General features: G+C 37.9%; 3 protein-coding genes across 4 annotated transcripts in view; all 3 read right to left on the reverse strand.

The window, feature by feature from the left end:
* The window catches only part of LOC140936321 (uncharacterized), a 161,137-nt gene extending 155,437 nt beyond the window's left edge, over window positions 1–5,700 (reverse strand). The window contains exon 1 of the mRNA XM_073385774.1: window positions 5,696–5,700. The gene's annotated coding sequence lies outside the window, so the exon portion shown is untranslated. The remainder of the gene's footprint in view (window positions 1–5,695) is intronic.
* Window positions 1–11,124, reverse strand: part of LOC140936313 (E3 ubiquitin-protein ligase COP1-like) — a 17,612-nt gene extending 6,488 nt beyond the window's left edge. The window contains exons 1-15 of one of the 2 annotated variants that reach the window (XM_073385764.1): window positions 10,843–11,124; window positions 10,599–10,658; window positions 9,046–9,143; window positions 8,225–8,295; window positions 7,779–7,836; window positions 6,903–6,955; window positions 5,909–5,977; window positions 5,684–5,833; window positions 4,815–4,891; window positions 3,989–4,049; window positions 2,389–2,503; window positions 1,919–2,054; window positions 1,472–1,532; window positions 728–810; window positions 1–69 (exon numbers count right to left, since the gene is read on the reverse strand). The exon at window positions 1–69 is cut by the window's left edge and continues 40 nt beyond it. In XM_073385764.1, the coding sequence (XP_073241865.1) occupies window positions 1–69; window positions 728–810; window positions 1,472–1,532; window positions 1,919–2,054; window positions 2,389–2,503; window positions 3,989–4,049; window positions 4,815–4,891; window positions 5,684–5,833; window positions 5,909–5,977; window positions 6,903–6,955; window positions 7,779–7,836; window positions 8,225–8,295; window positions 9,046–9,143; window positions 10,599–10,658; window positions 10,843–10,973 (1,292 nt within the window). In that variant the 5' untranslated portion in view covers window positions 10,974–11,124. Of the gene's footprint in view, window positions 70–727; window positions 811–1,471; window positions 1,533–1,918; window positions 2,055–2,388; window positions 2,504–3,988; window positions 4,050–4,814; window positions 4,892–5,683; window positions 5,834–5,908; window positions 5,978–6,902; window positions 6,956–7,778; window positions 7,843–8,224; window positions 8,296–9,045; window positions 9,144–10,598; window positions 10,659–10,842 lie in introns of both variants that reach the window. The other variant, XM_073385763.1, reaches the window with a different exon arrangement.
* A 2,609-nt stretch (window positions 11,125–13,733) lies between these two features.
* LOC140937685 (WD repeat-containing protein 5) overlaps window positions 13,734–20,000 on the reverse strand; it is a 10,971-nt gene continuing 4,704 nt past the window's right edge. Inside the window, exons 4-12 of the mRNA XM_073387249.1 lie at window positions 19,840–19,929; window positions 18,844–18,933; window positions 18,351–18,434; window positions 17,867–17,922; window positions 17,146–17,192; window positions 16,169–16,244; window positions 15,726–15,834; window positions 14,901–14,988; window positions 13,734–14,306 (exon numbers count right to left, since the gene is read on the reverse strand). Of these exons, the coding sequence (XP_073243350.1) occupies window positions 14,206–14,306; window positions 14,901–14,988; window positions 15,726–15,834; window positions 16,169–16,244; window positions 17,146–17,192; window positions 17,867–17,922; window positions 18,351–18,434; window positions 18,844–18,933; window positions 19,840–19,929 (741 nt within the window). The 3' untranslated portion in view covers window positions 13,734–14,205. The remainder of the gene's footprint in view (window positions 14,307–14,900; window positions 14,989–15,725; window positions 15,835–16,168; window positions 16,245–17,145; window positions 17,193–17,866; window positions 17,923–18,350; window positions 18,435–18,843; window positions 18,934–19,839; window positions 19,930–20,000) is intronic.

The following is a 20,000-nucleotide window of genomic DNA, read 5'->3' on the forward strand; positions in this document are numbered from 1 at the left end:
AATGTAACAGTGCCCTCATAATCACTGCTGGCCAGCAGCCCTTTGTGATATGAGCTCCAACAGATAGAACTGCAACAACAACAACAACAACAACAAAACAGTCTATGTCGGGCCAGAGAACTTGTTGTGTGTATAACTAAGGACTACAGTCGTCTCTCTCTTAGCGGACACCTTAATATGACGGACACCTTGAGTTGCTCCCTGCCTCTCAAAACTCCCTTTACTTTATTCTAGGAAGACGGACCACACACTTAGACGGACACTTCGTGCCGGTCCCAAAGGAATCCGTTATAGATAGAGTTGACTGTAAGTGCAATTAATGGCTTTTCTTGCAATAAGTTTATATGACAGTTTCCATCTTCATTAACAAGAGATTCTAGGGATTCGACTGATGTTATTGTTGGTGTGATTGTGAATGGCCACATTGAAGGATTTAATTTATATCCGTCCTCAGGCTTAGCATCCCTTTATTACTGGTCTAGTAGTCACAGCTCTTCAAGTTTCCAACTAGAAACCCTGGGGTATCTGAATGAATTCAAGGGTTTCTAGGCAAAATCAAGGCCTTTAGATCTCTGAAAAGTCAGACTGAGTTGGTTCTTTTTGCTGCTCATGTTCAACGTTTACTTAATTTGCACAACTAAATTGAGAAAATGCATTATCAACATTTCATCCATAAATGTAACAGTCAGAAGCCTATGACATGTCACTGTAAATAAACTTATCCTACCTTATTTTTGAATTGCAAACCATTTCATTAACAGGACAGTGAATATCCACAACATCTCTTATCACTGTTCCATATTCAAAAACCTGATGTGGAGCAAAAAAAATACATAATACACAAAAGTTAAACTCAAGTATCTAAGTTTGTCGACGGCAGCACAGGCATAAGGCAAACTTGCAAAGCTCTCCAGTACAGTCAACTTTCGCAATGTGCACAGCACACTGTTACTGACAACACCCAAATGCCTGACAAAATTATAGACGTTTGACTAAAAGAAGAGATCCCTCGTATCATGAATCCACACTAAGAAAGAATTCATCAGTTTCACTGTTGCTCAATTTCCGAATTATCTAAGATCGCTGATCCTGATTCGGATCATCACAAAGAAAGGCACCCTCAATTTTTATCATCCCGCAGTTACTCTTTTAGTCAGGTCAACGCTTTTACTGTTTTCTGTTGCACATCAAATTAAATTCCATCTCCACCTCTTAATACCAGCTTCCCACACTCGATTTTACTAGAAACAGCGTGTATAAAGCCACAGCACCTCTCGCAACCCGGTAATTAACCCTTAAAGCCCTGATAGCCAGACGAATGACATACTAGCAAAAACTGATTCTTGGAATTGAGATATATACCTTCTGCAAGTCTATAAACGCATAGATTGATGTAAAAAAGAGACTTTCTGCCCTTGATGTCTCCCGACAACGAAATTAAAAACAAAATGGTTTGTTTCTCATATAGTACCTTAATTTTCTTTGTGACTCCAGCAATCGCAAAGTAGTCAAAATCACGGTCGAATTCAATACTGTATGGAAAAAGAAAACAACACATTGTTAAACTTAGAAAAATGCTTAATAGGAGGGGACTAATAAATTCCTTTTTTTCACTTCTTTTCACTCGAAAAATTTAACAACCATAACTATAACAAAAGACTCTCAGATCTTTATAGCCTGAACTGCAAAGAAAGTTAAGAAGTTATCACAACAAACTGGCTGCTGAAAATCAGGGTGACAAAGATCTTTCTCACGAAGCCAGCAAATACGCTTGATCATCCAGACTGTGTGCAATTCTAGCTTCAATAATCTCACTATCTCGTAAAAACAACAGATTTTTCAGCCAGTATCTCTATTTGAGCGTTATAATTAATAATTGTCATCAGCAGCTGGGTCATACCGTGACGTACGGTCTCACCTTGAAACAATACTAGATGAACTGTAAATGTCACTGGCATAACTAAGTGTTGCTAAGCAACGGAAACCACTGAATTTTGTAAACTTGGCGAGGCTTTCAGTGAAATAATCCAAGGCATCTGATGCTCCAGCGTCACCTGACAGACATTGAATACACACAAATTAAACATAGAAACAAAAAACTAGTTGACTCACACATTGTGACTGACCACTAAGGAGGACAATAAGTCTCAATTTCAAAACAAGTTGTTTCGAGCACTGAGACAAAAGTTATGTCCCTGTCAGTATTTTTACTACTATATTTGCTTTTATCTTTATCGCTTTCACAATTGCAAAACATCTTTGCATTGTTTGCCACCATTTCATCTACCTTTTGTCACTGTTTCAAGGCTTTTTGTTTGTCGGAATTTTTCTTCAACAAGGCCTCAACAATGGCTTTTCTTTGAATATTTCAAATCCAAAGTTTCTTACTTGGCAAATCACCCTGTCTGATGGAGAAGTAGCATCTTTCAAGATCATCAAAGTGTTGGTGAATTCTTTTCCTTCTTGAAGCCAAACTAGTACTGCATAACAAATGCTTTGCTCCCTATGACAGACAAAGATGTACCATAAGTGTTAAAAGTTACCATAAAATTCCGAAAATAAGCCCCAGGGCTTATATTTTTCAAAGGCCCTTTTAATGAGGGGCTTATTGTTGGCGGGCTTATGTACGGTGGGAAATTTGCGTTTCAAAATCGATTGGGGTAGCTTGCAGTGGGAAGGAAATTTACCATTTTTGCTTTGTTTAACTTTGTATTGGAGGGCAAATTCCAAGTACAAGCCCCCCGGGGGGCTTATAATTGGAGGGGCGATTTAACCGAGGGTTTTTTGCATTACGATTTTGGGGGGCTTATATTTGGACTGGCTTATACATGGAGGGGCTTATTTTCGGAATCTTACGGTATACTACGAATGCTCGAATTAGCACCTGAGGCACTTTTTTTTTAATTTCGGGGTTGAGAAGGGGCACTAATTTCAAGTGGTGGGGGGACTTGCTTCATTTTTTTTTCCAAATTTAGACCCCCAAATATTGAAATTATCAGCTGTGGTCACACTACAGACTTTTTACCTAGGTAAATTCGACTTGTTGACAGTTTACCTAAGGAAACTTGATTTTTAAAGTGTGACCGATTTTTCCCTAGGTAACTTACCTTGGGGAAATTTTATCGTCTGGGGCTTGGATATGTCTCGAGAACAATAGAGTTTCCCTTGACAGCTACCCCAAAGCAATAGCTAGGGAAAAATGAAATACCGAGGTTGCTAGCCAATCGACGCTCATCGGCGAAGGTCTTGATGAGAGAACCGGACATAGCTCACGCTGAGAAAGAAATTTTGGGGGCACGAGTGGTCTACGTCTTCGTCTTCTTAACCTTGCACGTTGAATTAGCGTAAGAAATAACAGCAAGATAAAAGAAAAAAAAACATCTCTTTGTTCAGCTAGATCCCTGCGCATCTTGCCTTCTTAAATTTACGCTCCAAAAAATTCAACTGGCGTGAAAACCTTGGGAGCCGATATCAGTAGTGTGACCTTCCCAGAATTTTTCACCTAGGTAAAACAAAACCAGAGATGAATTTACCCTAGGTAAATTGCTTTTACCTAGGTAAAAGTCTGTAGTGTGACCACAGCTATTCTTCTTATTTTAAGTCAAAACAAACGGTAACAGTAAATAAGAAAAACTTGAACCTGCCTGTAAGACAAAACACAAATCTGTATGTAATTGCACTCAAAGTTCCCAAGAGTTCTGGGAATAAATCCCTTCTATTCTGCTTGTATCTGATTTTTTTGTAAGTGATTTTTATTGAGCAGAGGGAGGAGGAGGGCAATTAACGAAAGGACAGTGCTTAACTTACTATTTTTTAGCCTCAAGGGTGTGTTAATTGAAGCATTCTTGTAGTTCCTACAACATACATTTTAGCATGTTCACAGGGCTGTCTCTTTTCAAGCCCTGGGTCAGTCACAACATCTGGCCATTTTTTTAATCATCAATGACTACATGACAATAGTATCAAATGTTATTGTTATACTACATACATGCTGGCTTCCATTAAAACCATCTTGAGCTGCTTCTGTTTGGTCACATGAGTCATCATGACTGAAACACAAAAAATATTGCATAATGCACAGGTATATGTATATGTGATATCTTAAGCCTACCCTAATGCAAAGGCTCCCATGTCAAGCGTTTGAAACATGAAGGTAGAACATCACCAATGCATTCCAAGACAAACACAACAGTAGTTTCTAAACTTCACTTGAGGGAAACTTCATTAACTCTTCTAGTACAAAACATCAGCACGCATGGACAGCAATACCAGACTGCATCTGCAACTATCCAGATATCTGTGGATGTTCGACTGGCCTTCCAGGTTGGGGGTTGGGCAATAGGTTTATGTCCCACACCCATAAAAAATATCACTACTGAGACCAGATACACTTGACACACTTTTCAGGATAGCAGTGGAAAGAATAAAGAGGCTAGCCAAATACCCCAAGATTTGTGGAGAGAGCAGAGGTGGGGTAGGGATCAAGCAAGAGCTTGTCTGAGGGATACAGCAGGTTAGCAGGGAAGTGTGGAGGTCTTACATGTGGTAATGAAGCATCATGAGTGGAGATAGGTAGGTAAGTAGGTGGTTAATTGACTGTCAAGGGGTTTAAACATTTGCAGTTTTCTTTTTTTGGCATATACATGGAAGCAAAATACACAGTGATTGTTTCTCATAATTATGCATTCTTGGTACTAAGTTGGTTTTCTGAGTAATGCAATTTCAGCGTGGCCTACCCTTCCCTATGGAAACATTGCCATTTCATCACTACTGTGTTGCTATGTACCACAAACACCGAAATTCAAGATAGTCACCTGGTTGAAGGTTCAACGTCTGAACCTACTGAAACAGGTGCCGTTTTGGCTGTTGGAGTTGTTGGTACAGCATGATCCTGTAAAAAGAAATGAAAAAAGGTTTCAGTTTCTTGAAATGTAATGAATGAGTGTACGTAGATAATGACACCATGATATAACACTGTATTAGCTTAAAAAATAACAATATCTTTACCACAGGAGAATTTTGGTTAACACCCTCCCTGTTCCCATACAGATTCATAAGTGTACTTTCCTTAAGAAATGAAGCACAAAAAATCAAGTACGTTATTTTAACTCTTTAACCCCTAGACCATGTTATGATTGGATGAAATGTTACTGCAACTTTTAAATCAGTGGATGAAATCCTTTTATGTCGCCATCCAATTGAAGGTGTCATTTCTTCTTTTTTTCCACATGTTGCCACTATCAGGAGTGGAAGACTTAACACCAGCTTAACAGATAAACTATGACAACAAAGTGGACTGGAAGCAAATGACATTAGAGTTTCCGGGAGGCAAGGGAACCAATTAGTGCTAACACGTGGCTGGTAACTCTACAGGCACAGTACCACTCATGACAAAATATAATGGCAGTTACTCGTGTAGCTGTTCTTACAATGTTTGGCTCAGGACTTAATTTTTCATTATTGAAATAAGTCTAGATATAGAGCCTCAAAAGGAGGCTTTCAAGTTTCAAGACCAAGTTTTGAGTCAAAAAATTTAATGAGCTTGTCACGTGACTGATCTCTTGGGAACAAATTACACACTCTTATTTCCTGAACTGGTCAATACTGTATAAAGGTCAATGAAACAACCTAGGAAATGTAAGATGAAAGGGTAGGAAGGAAATCCTTTCCCTTTTAAACATACCACTTCACCAACCAAAAGTCTTTCAGCCCCGGGAAGAGTCAGTAAAGGAACTGTCAATGGATACTGCCGGTTGTGATTAGTTATCATCTCTGTAACTCTCTTCATGTCTTCATCAATGAGTTTCACTTCTCTTGTCAGCTGATCAAGTTGCTAAAAATAATGATATTTATAATAACTCAATGATTGGGCAGGAGCTCAAGCCTAAGAAAGAAAAAAACAATGTACCTCTTGCTTGTGGCGTTTAACCTGTGAGAGGAAATCCTTCAAAAGCTCATGTTGGACTGCTTGACTATCCTATAAAGTTAAAAACCATTGAAATACAATGACCAAACAACAAAATTTGTGATCTTTTAAGCTTTTTCAAGATGAAAAAAACTAGTTATTTCAAGAGTTCAGGCCAAATTTGTATGCTGAGTCTTCTGGCTTTTCTATTCTATTCATGTGCAATAGTGTGTACTGTCCAATTACTTCGGCATGACACGTACTGTCCTTTAAACTGACATATTAGTCCTAAAATTTAGGGCAGCTGATAGCCATTCAGAATTGAGATTTATAATTAATAGAATAATAAAATAATATTTAACACATTTGCAAGGTGGTCAAAACAAAGAAACAAAGTCCTACAATAATATTACAACCAACTAAATTGATTCATAAAGTCCTGTATTAATTTGTATTCACAATATCTTTTTTTCCAGAGGAAAAATTCTTGGATCTTGTTTCCAAATTCTCTCAACTTATTCATTATGGAATATAAGTATGTGGAGTCTTGGTGATACAAATGCAAGAAAAGTTGTTATCTTGTTATTACTGACATAGGTAACTCACAAGAGCAACCTCTCGGCTTAATTTTTTTTCAGTACTATTTTAATATGTGATGCATCCTAGAATTTCTTGTCAAAATAACTTGGCAATAACAACATTGCTACACTGCTTTGATGACAACTCTGTAGTTAGAATAATAGCATCTAACTTTTCACTAAAGTGTGTACTGTACAGTTCTTTCTGTTGGTTATTGCCCAGGTGGGGGTGGTATGACTATGTACATGCAATGCACTGGCCATACAAAGAAAATAATTATTGCTCTCAAACAGTTTATACAAACTGTAGTTTGGTTTTAAAAATAATTCTAATCTTGTCCTTTACCACTTTATGAAATGATGCTGATTTGCTTTAGTAACATCTGATGTCCCAAAAACTGACTTTGGTTCATACTTACTGCTTCAAGCTGTTGTTTCTTCTGTGTCAATACATCCAGCAAGTAATTAACATCTACATGTCAAAGAGAAGAGGTTTTAACAATAAAAATACATGTTCTTTATCACTTACACTGTAGCTTGCCTAATTCCAAACAGAATAACTCAAGTTGGGAATTACTTAACAACTACTGAATGAGGCTGAGTATGATGTGAAGGATATGCAATCAAGGAGAATGTTATCCACCAAGGCCAAAGATCAAAGTGGATTTATTTAACAGCCTCCCAAAAACTGAATTCAATAATCATTGTTTTGGTATTCATTCAGAATGTTTCTACGTTCTTAACAACCTTGCATCCTTATGGACTTTAATCAAAACATTTGTCTGTTTCTCTCGTGGTTTCAAGATTTAACCAGATACTCCTTTCTTGCAGATACTCTTCAAAAAGTTGATGACATCTATCACGCATTTTTGGGGGGGATATTCTTTCATTTCTTCCATTCAGTTTTAGTCAGAAATTTGGCTAATTTATCATTGAAAAGCTGTGAACTCTTTGTTTGTTCTCAGTTATGCATAAACAACCAGGTTGCTGCTGTGTCACTGCCTGGCGACAAAGTTGTTATTATATAGTGGGGCAATATACCATCAAATCAGTTGGTTATTGGGCTTCCAAATAGGCTGGTTATGAAGAATTAGCTGAGTAGCAGGGGGATTAGAGCCAATCAGAAACAACAAAATATTTTGAATGTATACAATAAAACTCATTAACCATTATTGCTCAATCGTTCTTGTTACATGTATTACAGTAACCATTGACACATATTTACTAATCACAGTTAGAACAGTAAAGCAACCTTTTTTGTACAAACTAAGGATTCTAAAAGCTGAGACCTTTACCTGCTAAGTCCCACTCATTTTCACCAGATAAAATTTCTTGAACTCCACCACCTGATACCTGAAGCTTAAAAAAATATAATATTATTTAATACAAAGGAGGCCACATCACATGTCCATGACTTGTATGTTCAACTGCTTTACAAATGCCTGGGATACAGTAATTTTTGCTAGAGCCTCCTGGTTCGGGTTCATTAGAAGTTGATGGTGCCTAATGCTTTTACACCTACATGAAATAATAATAATATTATCATTACTCCTTCATAAATTTACTATGTTCTCTCTCAACATTCCCCCCTGTTGCACATGTTGTGGTTTAGTTTTGTTTCAAAAGTAGAGCTGAAAACATTACATCAGTGAGATGAATGTCAGACAATTTTCCTCCAAAACCAAAGTTAGAGCTACATGCTTTACGTTTCAGTTAACTGAGTTCAAGATTGAAAACTTACCTGAGAATCTGGAAGCATCTTGCTTTTCTTTTGTCCTGTTCTTTCCTTGAATTTTTGAACAAGCTCATTTACTGCAATCACAAAAATTACATAAAATGACACTCAAACAATACATAAAAAACACAAATAAAAGAAGCAAATTCATATTAAGTGCTGCGTCATGCAAGAATATTATACATCTGTAGATCACACACTTTGAATTATTTTTCTGAGAAACCCAAGCACTTGATGGGATAATACACAGCTGCAAGAATTGATCACTTTAAAATTTAATACACCCCCAAATCCCACCCACAATGCTCAAGCATCATAACATGCACCCCCTTTTGACATCTGTTCTCAAACAAGTTGTTCTAGGCAGCGTATCAGAAAAGGCTCTTGAAATATCACACTTGAAGTACCTTCCCTTCATGATGCAGCATTTTCCTCTCTCTTTTCTTTTACAATATGTTTTTAATCATACCTTGGTTGCAACTCAAGTGGTAAATTATCGAATTTAAATTTTTAGGAAATCCTTGATAGATATGCAAAATAATAATTAAATAACATAAATAGTGGCCATTCTTTAAATTGCTAAAGAAAATCTATGGCTTAAAGATGATGATACTCTTGCCTTACTAGATTTAATCCCAATTTGGTTGGGAAAATTATCCCTAGTTGGTCAGGTCAATTTTCTCTGAAAAATAATCTTGTTATATAATAGCATTACAGAGATAGCACACTTAAGTGTGCTAAATGTGCCAATGTGTAAGATCTATGTACAAGTTATCCTTAAATAATTACCATAACATAGTTTAAAAAACTTTTTGCAAAATACTTACAAAGAAAGTTAGGAAAAATCTGATCAGTTTTGTCTATAATGTAGTTACATTTGGGGCAGCGGTTGCTTTCTTCAAGGCTTCGAGTAATACACTGATAACTAAAAAGTAAAACCAATCATTTAACATCTGTCTATGTAAATTTGAGTGAGGTTGGTTGAGAGTGAGGGTAGAAGGAGGTGACAGTCTGAATTATTCACTCTCATAATTTTAGAGTTCAGTGAGAAATACCATACCTTCACCATTTTTAACTCATATCTCACAAGTTAATAGTACTACAACTATTGGCAACAATAATTTTTTGCTCAAGAAAATGTCAGAAAGTTTGGAAAATGCTGAAGACAACTGACCAAGCTCAAGCTTAAGCTAAACCATTACTGCAAATGGAATAATAATGATAATAGTAACAATAATATTATTATTATTAATATTAATAATAATATTATTATTATTACTATTATTATTAATATTACAATAATTATTATTATTGTTGTTTCTTCTAAAAAATTTATATGAATTTAACAATATTCTGAATATGGAAGACCAGAGTGATTACTTATATTTATTTATAACTTCAAAGATAAATTTAAACTTCAAATTTCTTAAGGTATATTTTCAGCTAGTTAACGAAGCCAAATGTCATACTATCAAGCTCTTGAGCCATTAAAGTCAAGCTGACTGGCAAGCTAACAAGTTGTCAAGTCACTGCTCCCTCAAAAGCAACCTTGCATTCTGCACACGCTCCCAGGAAGGAGGTTACAGTAGAGAGAAATGTCACTTTGAGAGCACTGTACCATGAAGTTTATAAGTGATCACTTATTCATCACCATCACCTCTCTTAGAGCAAGAAGACAAATGAGGGCATAGCTTTATTGTCAGGGAGCTCAAGCAATAAGGACGGCAATGGCTATGAAAACATCACTTAAAAAGTAAAGTTCTGCTGATTCAAACTTTGTCACGCTCATTCCATCTCGTTCAATTCATGAAATGCTGGCAATTTCAGTTCAGGAAAAGAAAAAGAAAGTTTTTGTCCTGTGTTCACGTCCTCCACAAAACGTGAAATCAGGCATTATCAAATCATAGTGATGCAGCGATGGCAAAGAAATGTACAAAAAAGGGTGCAGAGTTGTTCTTTTGCCAACGAAAACCTATTGCTTTTTTGTCATTCTTGTTTCGTTGCTGTTGTCCTTGCTTAAGCTCCCTATTACAACCCTTTCACTTCCAATAGTAGCCAAACTAATAATTTCCAAAAATTTCAAATTTCTTTTTGTAAAATCCTGAGAAAAAAAAGAGTACCACAAAAATGTTCTGATTTAGTTTATAGAGTGACAACTAATCTTGTCATAACATAGTTTAGGAGTGAGAGGGCAAGTAAATTGACAATTATTGTTGTGAATATTATCTGTGTCAAGCAGTAATTTATATTAAATCACCACCTGGAGCTCTTCTGCCCCATCATTACTTTATTCACCATTCACTCAGGATATTATTAACAGTATCCTAAATAAAAAATTAACTAGCAAGGGAAATGAATGCAAGAAGATGTCAATCCTCACCAGAAAGTATGTCCACATTTAGTCATAAACGCTTCATCAATGGTGTCAAAGCATATGGGACTGTAAAACAAAGACACGGTTTATGGTAAGGGAGATTCTCGTAACTTAATCACATCAGGTAAAGAAATGCCTTCACCACAGCTCACAACAAAAGGTTTAACGTAAAATTATTCAAATTTGTTATTGTTAAGAACATTCTTTTCTCGAAGTCTTTCGACAATTTTCAAACAGTCGCTCTACTTACCAAACAAAATCACTGTTCCTGTCGCTAAAAGAATTCATAATTCCGCCATACACAGGAGGATGAGGTCTTTTTCGACGACGACCTCCCCTTGTCTGACCAGCCGAGCTCGAACTTGACGACAGCTGAGCCATTCTGTCTAACTATTTCACGAGAAATGCTCTGGAATGTTTTATCCGAAGAACTGCTCACATACCCAAGGATTCCTTTGGACCAACTGACGTAAAAGAACACAAAAATATTGCATTTATTCTTCACAATAAAATAATTTCACGTTTGAGCTTATCGGGGTCACGATATTTCTGCGCATGCGTGACTAGGACCCCGGGACAGCAATTATTTCTTCATATTAGCTTAACAAGATGTCTCATTATTGGCCTTACCACAGCATTTACTAAAAGTTTCTTGAAAACTTAAATGGAACACGACTTTTTTTAATGTTTCTGTGGGAGATGTCTGAAAAATATGGAATTGGGGACGGAGCTTTAGTTTTTAGCAAAATCTTCAGGGGTGAACAAGGAAAATCACCTTTTCACGAAATTCTTCAGAGGTAAACCCATGTTCTTGTGGGGTAAGACCCATACTTTGTGGACGTCTTCAGGGGTAAATGAAATTTAATGAAATTCTACAAAGGTAAGAAGAAAAGGTAAGTCCTCAACCGGGCAGGGGGGGTACGCATATTAAATGCAATAGCACAATGGAACTGATAATTGTACAAAGTGATAAACTGCCAAAACCTTGAACCGAGCGGTTTGCCCATGCAAATGCAGTTATGCAGGTAAACAACCCCTGCCATGGCTTTGACTATAGCTTTATCGAAGCCCGTAGTTACTGTAAGCGTCATGCCAGCTTAAAGTTAAGTGCAAAGTTCATATTGGCTTACTCGAAGTTTTAAAAAATCTGAAGGGCGTGCGTGGAAGCGTGGAAGCTTGCTTTTGGGTCGGAAGGGTGTAATTTGCGGGTGTGCTAGTCTGCTACACAGCCGTTTTTAGTGGCGTCACGCAACGCTCCTCCCCACTTTGTGGGGAGGAGCATTGCGTGACGACACTAAAAACGGCTGTGTAGCAGACTACGGGTGTGCGGGCGTGTGAGTGAAAAGGTCCTGTAAAACCGCGTGGGGTGATTTTCACGCGCGCTCGCGTTTCGCTCACTCTACTATCACTGAGGAAAAGTGGGGGACTGCTCGTAGTCTAGCTTAAACCCAGCGCTTGCTTGTCTGCACAAAAAGGCGTTATTAGGAGTGCTTAGGCAGGTTGTGGCGCGAGAGAGCACTAAGCTCGAGAACATCGCACGAGAGGAGGGGGGGGGGGGGGGGAGAGAGAGAAAAGGCTTGTCTCGTACATTGAGCTCGCATACAGTATAACCTCCATGTGCGACCACCTCCGGCAAGCAAGGGACCACAATCTATCAAAAACACCAAAATTTTCACGGACAAAACGCTCTGAGTAGAACCTCTCGTAAGCGACGGCGACCACCTTTAGGATGGGGGTTTTTCAGAAACATCGCAAAGATGAGTAGCTGAAGAACGTGCCATTTAACCTCGTTCCCAGGGTTCTGTTTTTTTTTTTAATGAAAACGCGGTTCACTATTACTGACCGGTTCCGTGCCGGGCGTTAATTGGGTACTACTATAAAGGCATGACAAATATTCCGTGAAAGCTTTTTATATAAATATAGTAAATCGGGAAAGAGTTGACCCCAAGGGTTTATAGGAGAGATAGAGGCTCCTGCGTGAACATAATCTGACTAAACGATGAGAGATCACCACTTAAGGGATATGGCAAAGGACAACTATGTTAGTCGCGGATAGTTACTTTGATAAGGGCTTAATAAAATCAATCTTGCCATTCTAGTGGGACATCCACTATCTTGTCTCCTTACTGCATTCTCTCCTTTTCAAGGCTATTAAGACAGTGACCAGCCTCCGGCCTTCATAAAATGAATACGGTATATCGGATTCTTGTATAACCCGAAAATCTTCTTTTAAGACCCTTCCCCCCCCCCCCCCCCTCTAATAAGCCCCTCTTTTTCACTGTCTTCAGGGGAAAAAAAGTTATTAAGCCCCTCCGCCTAACTCTTAAAACCCCCTCCCCTCCCCTCCCCTCCTCCATTATTTTTTAAATGATACACTTCATGTGGACTGATCCGGTATGGTTTATTCGTGTGCTGGAAGTTCGGATTTGTTTTTGACCTTCGGCTGCATGACCTCTACCTCCATGTTCCTGAGCTTTTCTACTTTGCGTTCTTGTTCATTAAGAAGAAGTAATACCATCATCGTTGCTAAATTAAATACCGCCCCCCCCCCCCCCCCATCAAGCTCGTAATAGAGGGTTTACAGTATTAGAGTAAACTGTGTGACTGTCTGGCATTTATCAAGCGCGACTACTTCTTTCCTGTACACCTCGTCCCCAGGGTTCTTATTTTTGTTTCGGCCGTAAAGACAATACCCAGGAGAGCCGAACTGAGTTTTTTGCTCATGCTCGCTAAGAAAGGCGCCTTCGCAGCCATCCCACAAGAGCAGGCGCAAAAAATAGTAAGCGCGCGATGGGAAGAGGGCGCACTCTCGCCTAGCCTGCGTAGCTGGCGGTATTGTGTAGTAGTCGAGTGAGATTTGGCGGCGGAGCCGTTGTAATGTAGTCGAGTAAGATTTGACGGCGGAGCCGTCAGGAGCGGCGAAGCCGCGAGACATACCGCCTCGTCCCTACTCCCTTTTTTTGGAACACGGCTTCGCCGCCAAAACTTTAATCTCGCACCCACACAATACCGCCAGCTACGCAGGCTAACTCTCGCCAAGCCTCACGTCCTCTCTTTCCCCTTCCCATCGTTCCCCGCGCACTTTCATTTCTCCCTGTCCCTAGAGCTGAGCCGGCTAATATTAGAGGGAGCAGTCTGCGCTGTTCCTTATAGCGATCAGAATTTAATTTCTCCTTACTGTAAGAATGTTTGCTTAATAAATCACAACGATTGAAAGATTAAATGAATCGATTACAAGCGAGGAAAATGTCTTGAACTTTACACTCACTATTTTCAGCAGTACCACACAAACTGTGAAGAAAACACGGTTGAGAACAGAAGCATCGATAATTAAACTTTCAAAAAAAGGATAAGATGGATTTTATGTAATTTTCATTACTTATTAGTAATGTCCAAACTTGGGATTCCATATAACTCGGTCTTTCAGACCCTCATGTCCCTATAATATACAGGGAAAGTCTAGAGCAAGACCTGCTGCTAGAAGTCCTATGTAAAAGGCATCTACACATAACATATATGCAGAAGTTCTCAAGAATTTTGAGTTTGGTGAGGCTGTAGACTGTACATATTTCCATATTAACAATGAATGCCGGCGGGATCTGCAAGTAGTCTGCTATGAGTCAGATTTCCAGATTTTTATAGTTTTGTCGTTTTCCAGAGCACCAGATGCAATGATGTTTTCTGTTGGATGGCAAGCGGAGCAAAGGACCACATCTGCAATTCAAAACACCAATTTTAACAGAAAAACTAAGTTACCTTTGCGCCGCTCGTAAAATAGAAATACTGTGGATACGCCATCAAGATGATGATGAGGGTAGGGATTATTTCACCACGTATTTGAGACAACAACCATAATAGCGAGTACTAGTCTCTAAGAAACTATTATTTGCTCCAAAGGGTGGGGAATATTGACCGCCAACGCAAGACGGTGGGGTGGGCACTCGCGCTTTGCTCATGCTCTTGCACTTCCCAAACCCTCCCCACCCCCGCCCCCACAAAAAAAAGAGAAAAAACGTCTGTGGAAAGGCTATTGTGAAGACAGTGTATTAGTAGGGGAGTACAGAAGGTTGGGAGAATAAGGAGCGGGAGAGGTACGGGAAGCGGGAATGGAAAGAGCGACAAGTGGGAGTTCTAAAGGAGTGGGAAATGGGAGAAATGAGAGGGAGCTTGATACCTCGCTGAAGAAAAAAGGCTAAAAGGAGGTAACCAAGAAATAAGAGCCGGGAGCTGCGAATGCAAGGTACGAGAGGCAGAAGGTTTGGACCTCTCTGTCCCCCCTCCCCTCCCCCTCAAAAAAAAATCACATACCACTGTGACCCTCTAATGTCTGTGCCACTTCCTTGGATTGCAGGTTCCAAATATACACCATATTATCTTCTGATCCTGACACTATCCACTGAAAATACAAGTAAAGAGGCAAGTGCAAATTCAATTTTCTACAGATAAAGTAAAAAAAAAGTCAGTTTTTTGTCAGTCCAGATTTCGGTGAACACTTAATAACATTTCTCAACTGTTCTTTGAAATCGAACTTGTGCATATGAATTCAGTTAAGGAGATTATATGGCAGAGTGGTCAGCGTGTCAGACAGATTTTTATGCTTTATTAGCAGAACACTTTAGGGAATTTACATACAAATGAAAAACAACAAACAATCCAGAGGTTCTGGGTTCTAGTCCCATTCTGTAAACTGGCTGTGGTTGTTCTGGGAAGTCCAGAGTTCATACCTCATCCACACTTGGAAATAACCAACTGGTTTCTATTCTGCCAATTGGGATTTTAACTTTTTTGGTCCACTTTGATCAATCATTGTCTAAGACTAGAATGACATCCTTATCAGGCAGTCACACGTGGGACCCCTACTGGAGAAATAGAGGCATTCACTGAATGCAAACAACATTTCATGATATTCCTACATCTTTCCTTTCATTGCCAGTTTGAACTCTGCAAATACACGTTTCATGCAAAATACACTGCAAACCTTTAATGCAAACCTTTTCAGTTATCCTCTGCTACAATGAACTACCGTCAAATGAAAAGGTTGGGTTTTTTGTGATTACAGTAGTTGGTGACTTTTAGGGGGTGATAATATGCCATTATCTGGCCAAGGTACAACTGGGTAAAAGTAATGGTTACCTTGCCTCCTGTGACTGAGAAATTAGCAAATATACAGTATTTTTCATTCTTGTGACCAGTATAAGTTTTCAGACACTTTCCTTTGCTATAATCCCATAGTTTCAAGGTGCTGCAAATACCAGTAACAATACACTCATAAATACTGAGCAGGTAACAACATTAGTTATAACACAGGGCCACATTATCATCCTTTTGATGTATATTATTGTATAAATATTTTTATTAAAAGCATGACCTTAATTTTCTTCAGTTTGTCGTCTTCATTACCATTATCAGTTAGGGAAGCACAAAAAGGGTGAACTATGAGGGAACGGCCTGTTGATGAACAAGTCTCAACAATTTGATACTGACACTAGTTCTGCATCCTTCTTCATAACAAGCAGTTTCTTTCGCTCAAAGAAAATGACGGTGAGTATGGACAACAAAAATGAAGAAGAACCTACTTATCTAATGTTGCTGCTAGTATGTACTTTCCATTGGGAGAAAACTTCACAAATGACACAGGAGGATTATCATCATCTAGAAGGGAAGACATGAACAATCCAGTCATTACCCCTAATGTAGTCCTGATTAGAGGAGTGCAGTATGAAATAAGACTGAGGACAACAAACCACAGGAAAAGACTACGTCTCTAACTCTAACTTTCATACATGAAATTCACACACTAAAACCTAAGAATGCTCCTCATACACTTCCTTTTACCTGTCATATCCATGCTTTTCCTTTTTTAACATTGTCAACCTTGTGTACTCGTGCTGGGGCAGATTTTTTACAAAAGTATAAAACTGGACGTCTGAACCACTAGTATTATTCTAGTCTGGTCAAACTTTATTATTATTGTTCATTGTGAATAATACATTTCAACAATACACACACATGTAGATTGTAGATTGAGGACCACTCATTTATTTCATTTCCAGTTTTTATCAAGAATCTTTTAAATAAACAAGACCAAAACATTTTAAAGAAATTAATATCAACGGATTGCCACCCACTAAAAGATATCATTCCTGTCCAGAAGACGTATGTACATAATCTTAGGAAAAAAGGCTGCGTACGCCCAAAAATTAATACAGAGCGTTTTATGAACACCTTTGTAAATAGGTTGATTTTTAAGCTCCATTTATTGTAATGATACACTTTTTTAATATATACATATAACGTAGATATTTTTATCATAGTTTTTATCTTCTCTTATTGTAACATAAGATATGTAGTTTTATCTTTTGGTGAAATAAAGACTCATTATTATTATTATTATTATTATTATTATTATTATTATTATTATTATTATTATTATTATTATTATTATTATTATTATTATTATTATTACTCATGACTATTCAAGCCACTTTAATATTCAGCCATTCTTAGTTAACAGACATGACCTCAATAATAATTAAAACAGCACAAAACTGACCTATTAATGTCTTGAGGCATTGCCCAGAGGCAGTATCCCAAATACGACTATGGAAAAAAATGAACAAGAAGACATCATAAATAGAGACACACATAAAGATCTCCAACTACAGGTAATTAAGACCAATGCTCACATAAAACAGCGATCTATTTTCTAATACTTTTACAATACAAAAGAAGAAACTAGACACACTCGTCTATGTGGAGTGCAAGGCTCTTTACCCCCACATCATCCATTTCAAGCCCATGCTCGTTTCACTTATTATTTGTCTCATAGACTCTTCCTTTCAGTTTCCAAGTGAAGAAATAGGCCATTCAATAAACGTCTAGTGAGCTTATTATACCCTTTAAAGAGCGAGTTTGGAATTTTATATCATAGTTTACATATTGAATATTATATCTTTAGGGAGAGGGTCAGGCTTGTATGAGGACTCAGTTCCTCTCTGTTAACACCCTTTTTGCACCCATCCTTCTTTTTTGCCTTGGATCTATTTTTATGCAAATAAAGTTGTCATCAATACAGGAAGAAAGAAATAAGTCTTCAGTAGTCATAGCAGATCATGAAATACAGGTAAAAAGAAAACAAGTTGAAAACAATAACCACGGCACTTGAGATGGCCCGTCCAGTTGTCCCAGTCAAGTACCAAAGGTTTTCTTTGGTACATAACATTTTGAGCTTTCTTGCCCAGTGAGCAGAGTTTGACTGTATGAGTGAAACTTACCAAAGGCCATCATAACTACTTGAAACTATCAAGGCACCATCTCTATTGAAATGAACCTGTTGTGAAATACAACACAGCAGGCATTGTTAAACCTACTACTGTATTTTCTTGACCAAATAATGGTGCCGGGAAGGTCTCAGAAACCTGTACTTTTATTGGCCTTAAAAACACACCTGAGATGTGGGTTTATTCCCACTATTTCATGTAACAACACTGAGCATTCATTACTAATGATGGCTGTGCGACACGGTCAAAAGCTACAATACCAAAAGACTTGAGACCGTTCAAGTCTAGAATCTATTTTTCAAATTCAATTCCAAGGTGAGCATTCATGGAATTACACCTGCTTTGGTTTTAAGGACAGGAGACATTGAATCTGTTGTTTTGTTAGCTAATTAAACAACTTGTTCTGAGAGAGTGTTAGAAACAAAGGAAAAGATAGGTCAGAGGGCCCTTAAAATTAATGATACTATTGTCTTAGTACCGCTGTTACAGGATCTGAATGAGCTGGCAGCGTCTTTAAGCATTTCCCTGTCTTAACATCCCAAATGCGCACACTCTCATCAAACTACAAAAAGAATAAAAAATCAAGGCTGGCAAAATCCTCCTCATTACAGTGTGGTTGGACATTGTTTTACTTCAGTACAGCACTGTGCAGTGGAGCACAAAAGGGAGGAGGTCAACTGTGCCTTACTTTTTTCTATTTTTCAATAAATACAAACTTTGAAGAAAAAATATTTATGTTTGCATAACAGATGAGAGCAAACATACCCTTAGTTTTTTAAAAAATATAGAAAACAAACTGTAGCTTTGCTCCCTTTAAGTGGCATCAAAGGGCATTTTTTAATCTACAAAAATGCCAAGAGCTGGTTGGTTAACCTACTACATGTTTAATAATTAAATATCAATGGTCACTAAGTTCTGTTTGTTGCCTGTTTAAGAAGTTAGGACATACTGAAGACTACAACAATACTCACCGAGCCTGACACAATGAGGTTAGATTGAGGATTAAAGTTGCAACAAAATACATAATTGCTATGACCTTTCAGAGTCTTGAGACATTTTCCCTATGATCAAATAACAAAGGAGGCACAAATAAACAATAATGACATTTGAAGAAAATCACAGGAGAAAATGTATTGGTCAAAATTAATGTTATAGAGCAAAGAGATGAGTCACAAATCACACATGAGTTATCTTTGTTTTTCACTGAAGCTACACTTATATCATAGTCCTATCAACTCACTGCCCAACATGTACATATGATACAGGTCAAAATTATATTCAGGTTAAATTTTTTTAATCTAGGTTGATTGTGAATGACAGCTTGGAGACAAAGGAAATTGGGAATCAACCTAATTTATTGTAGGTTTAAACAACTTCAACCTGAATTTAATTTTGACTTGTTACACATATACACTGCACATTAGGCCTGTAAAAAAAATGCACTTTTTTATTTGAGTGTCAATGTATTTAGCACGAAAGTACTAATTGGGGACACCATATTTTATGTCTCCAACTGGAGACGGGACCGCCACTTTATGTGGTCATCCGAGCCACGCGAAGGTCTAGCCTGTTGCAGTGCAAAGGGAGTACCTTCATTTCTCAGTTATTTTAAGACCCTGAGTATTGGTCTGGCCCCAAGAATCAAACCCGCGACCTCCCACTCTGCAGTCAACACGCTCTACCGACTGAGCTAACACTGCCGCGGTGGTACTTGAGAGACAAAGTACATTAAAACTGTGGTACTAAAGAAACAAAACCTTTGTGAAAGAAAAAACCAAAAGCCAGATATTTGTGGTACTGTCGATAATGGAAAAAACTGGAAGAGCACGGGCATTTAGGTATTGAATTTGTTTCTTCTTTTGTATATACGGCCTTAATTAAGTTAAGTTGTGTTTGAACAAAAAATATATTAGGCCATAACCAGCCCAAAGTTGACTAAAAGGAGAGGTATTCCTCCTTCAACTTACAGTAGCAAAATCCCAGATTTTAAGGGTTTTATCATCTGATGCTGAAACAAGCAGCTTGGAATCTGATGACCAAGATACATCTGATATTCCCTGAAAACAAACAAAAAGCAAAGTTAATCTTAAAACTTGTCTTCAACCAAGTGTCATTTATTTCAGTGAAT

This window comes from Porites lutea, chromosome 5 (genome assembly GCF_958299795.1).
Source record: "Porites lutea chromosome 5, jaPorLute2.1, whole genome shotgun sequence".
NCBI lineage: Eukaryota > Metazoa > Cnidaria > Anthozoa > Scleractinia > Poritidae > Porites > Porites lutea.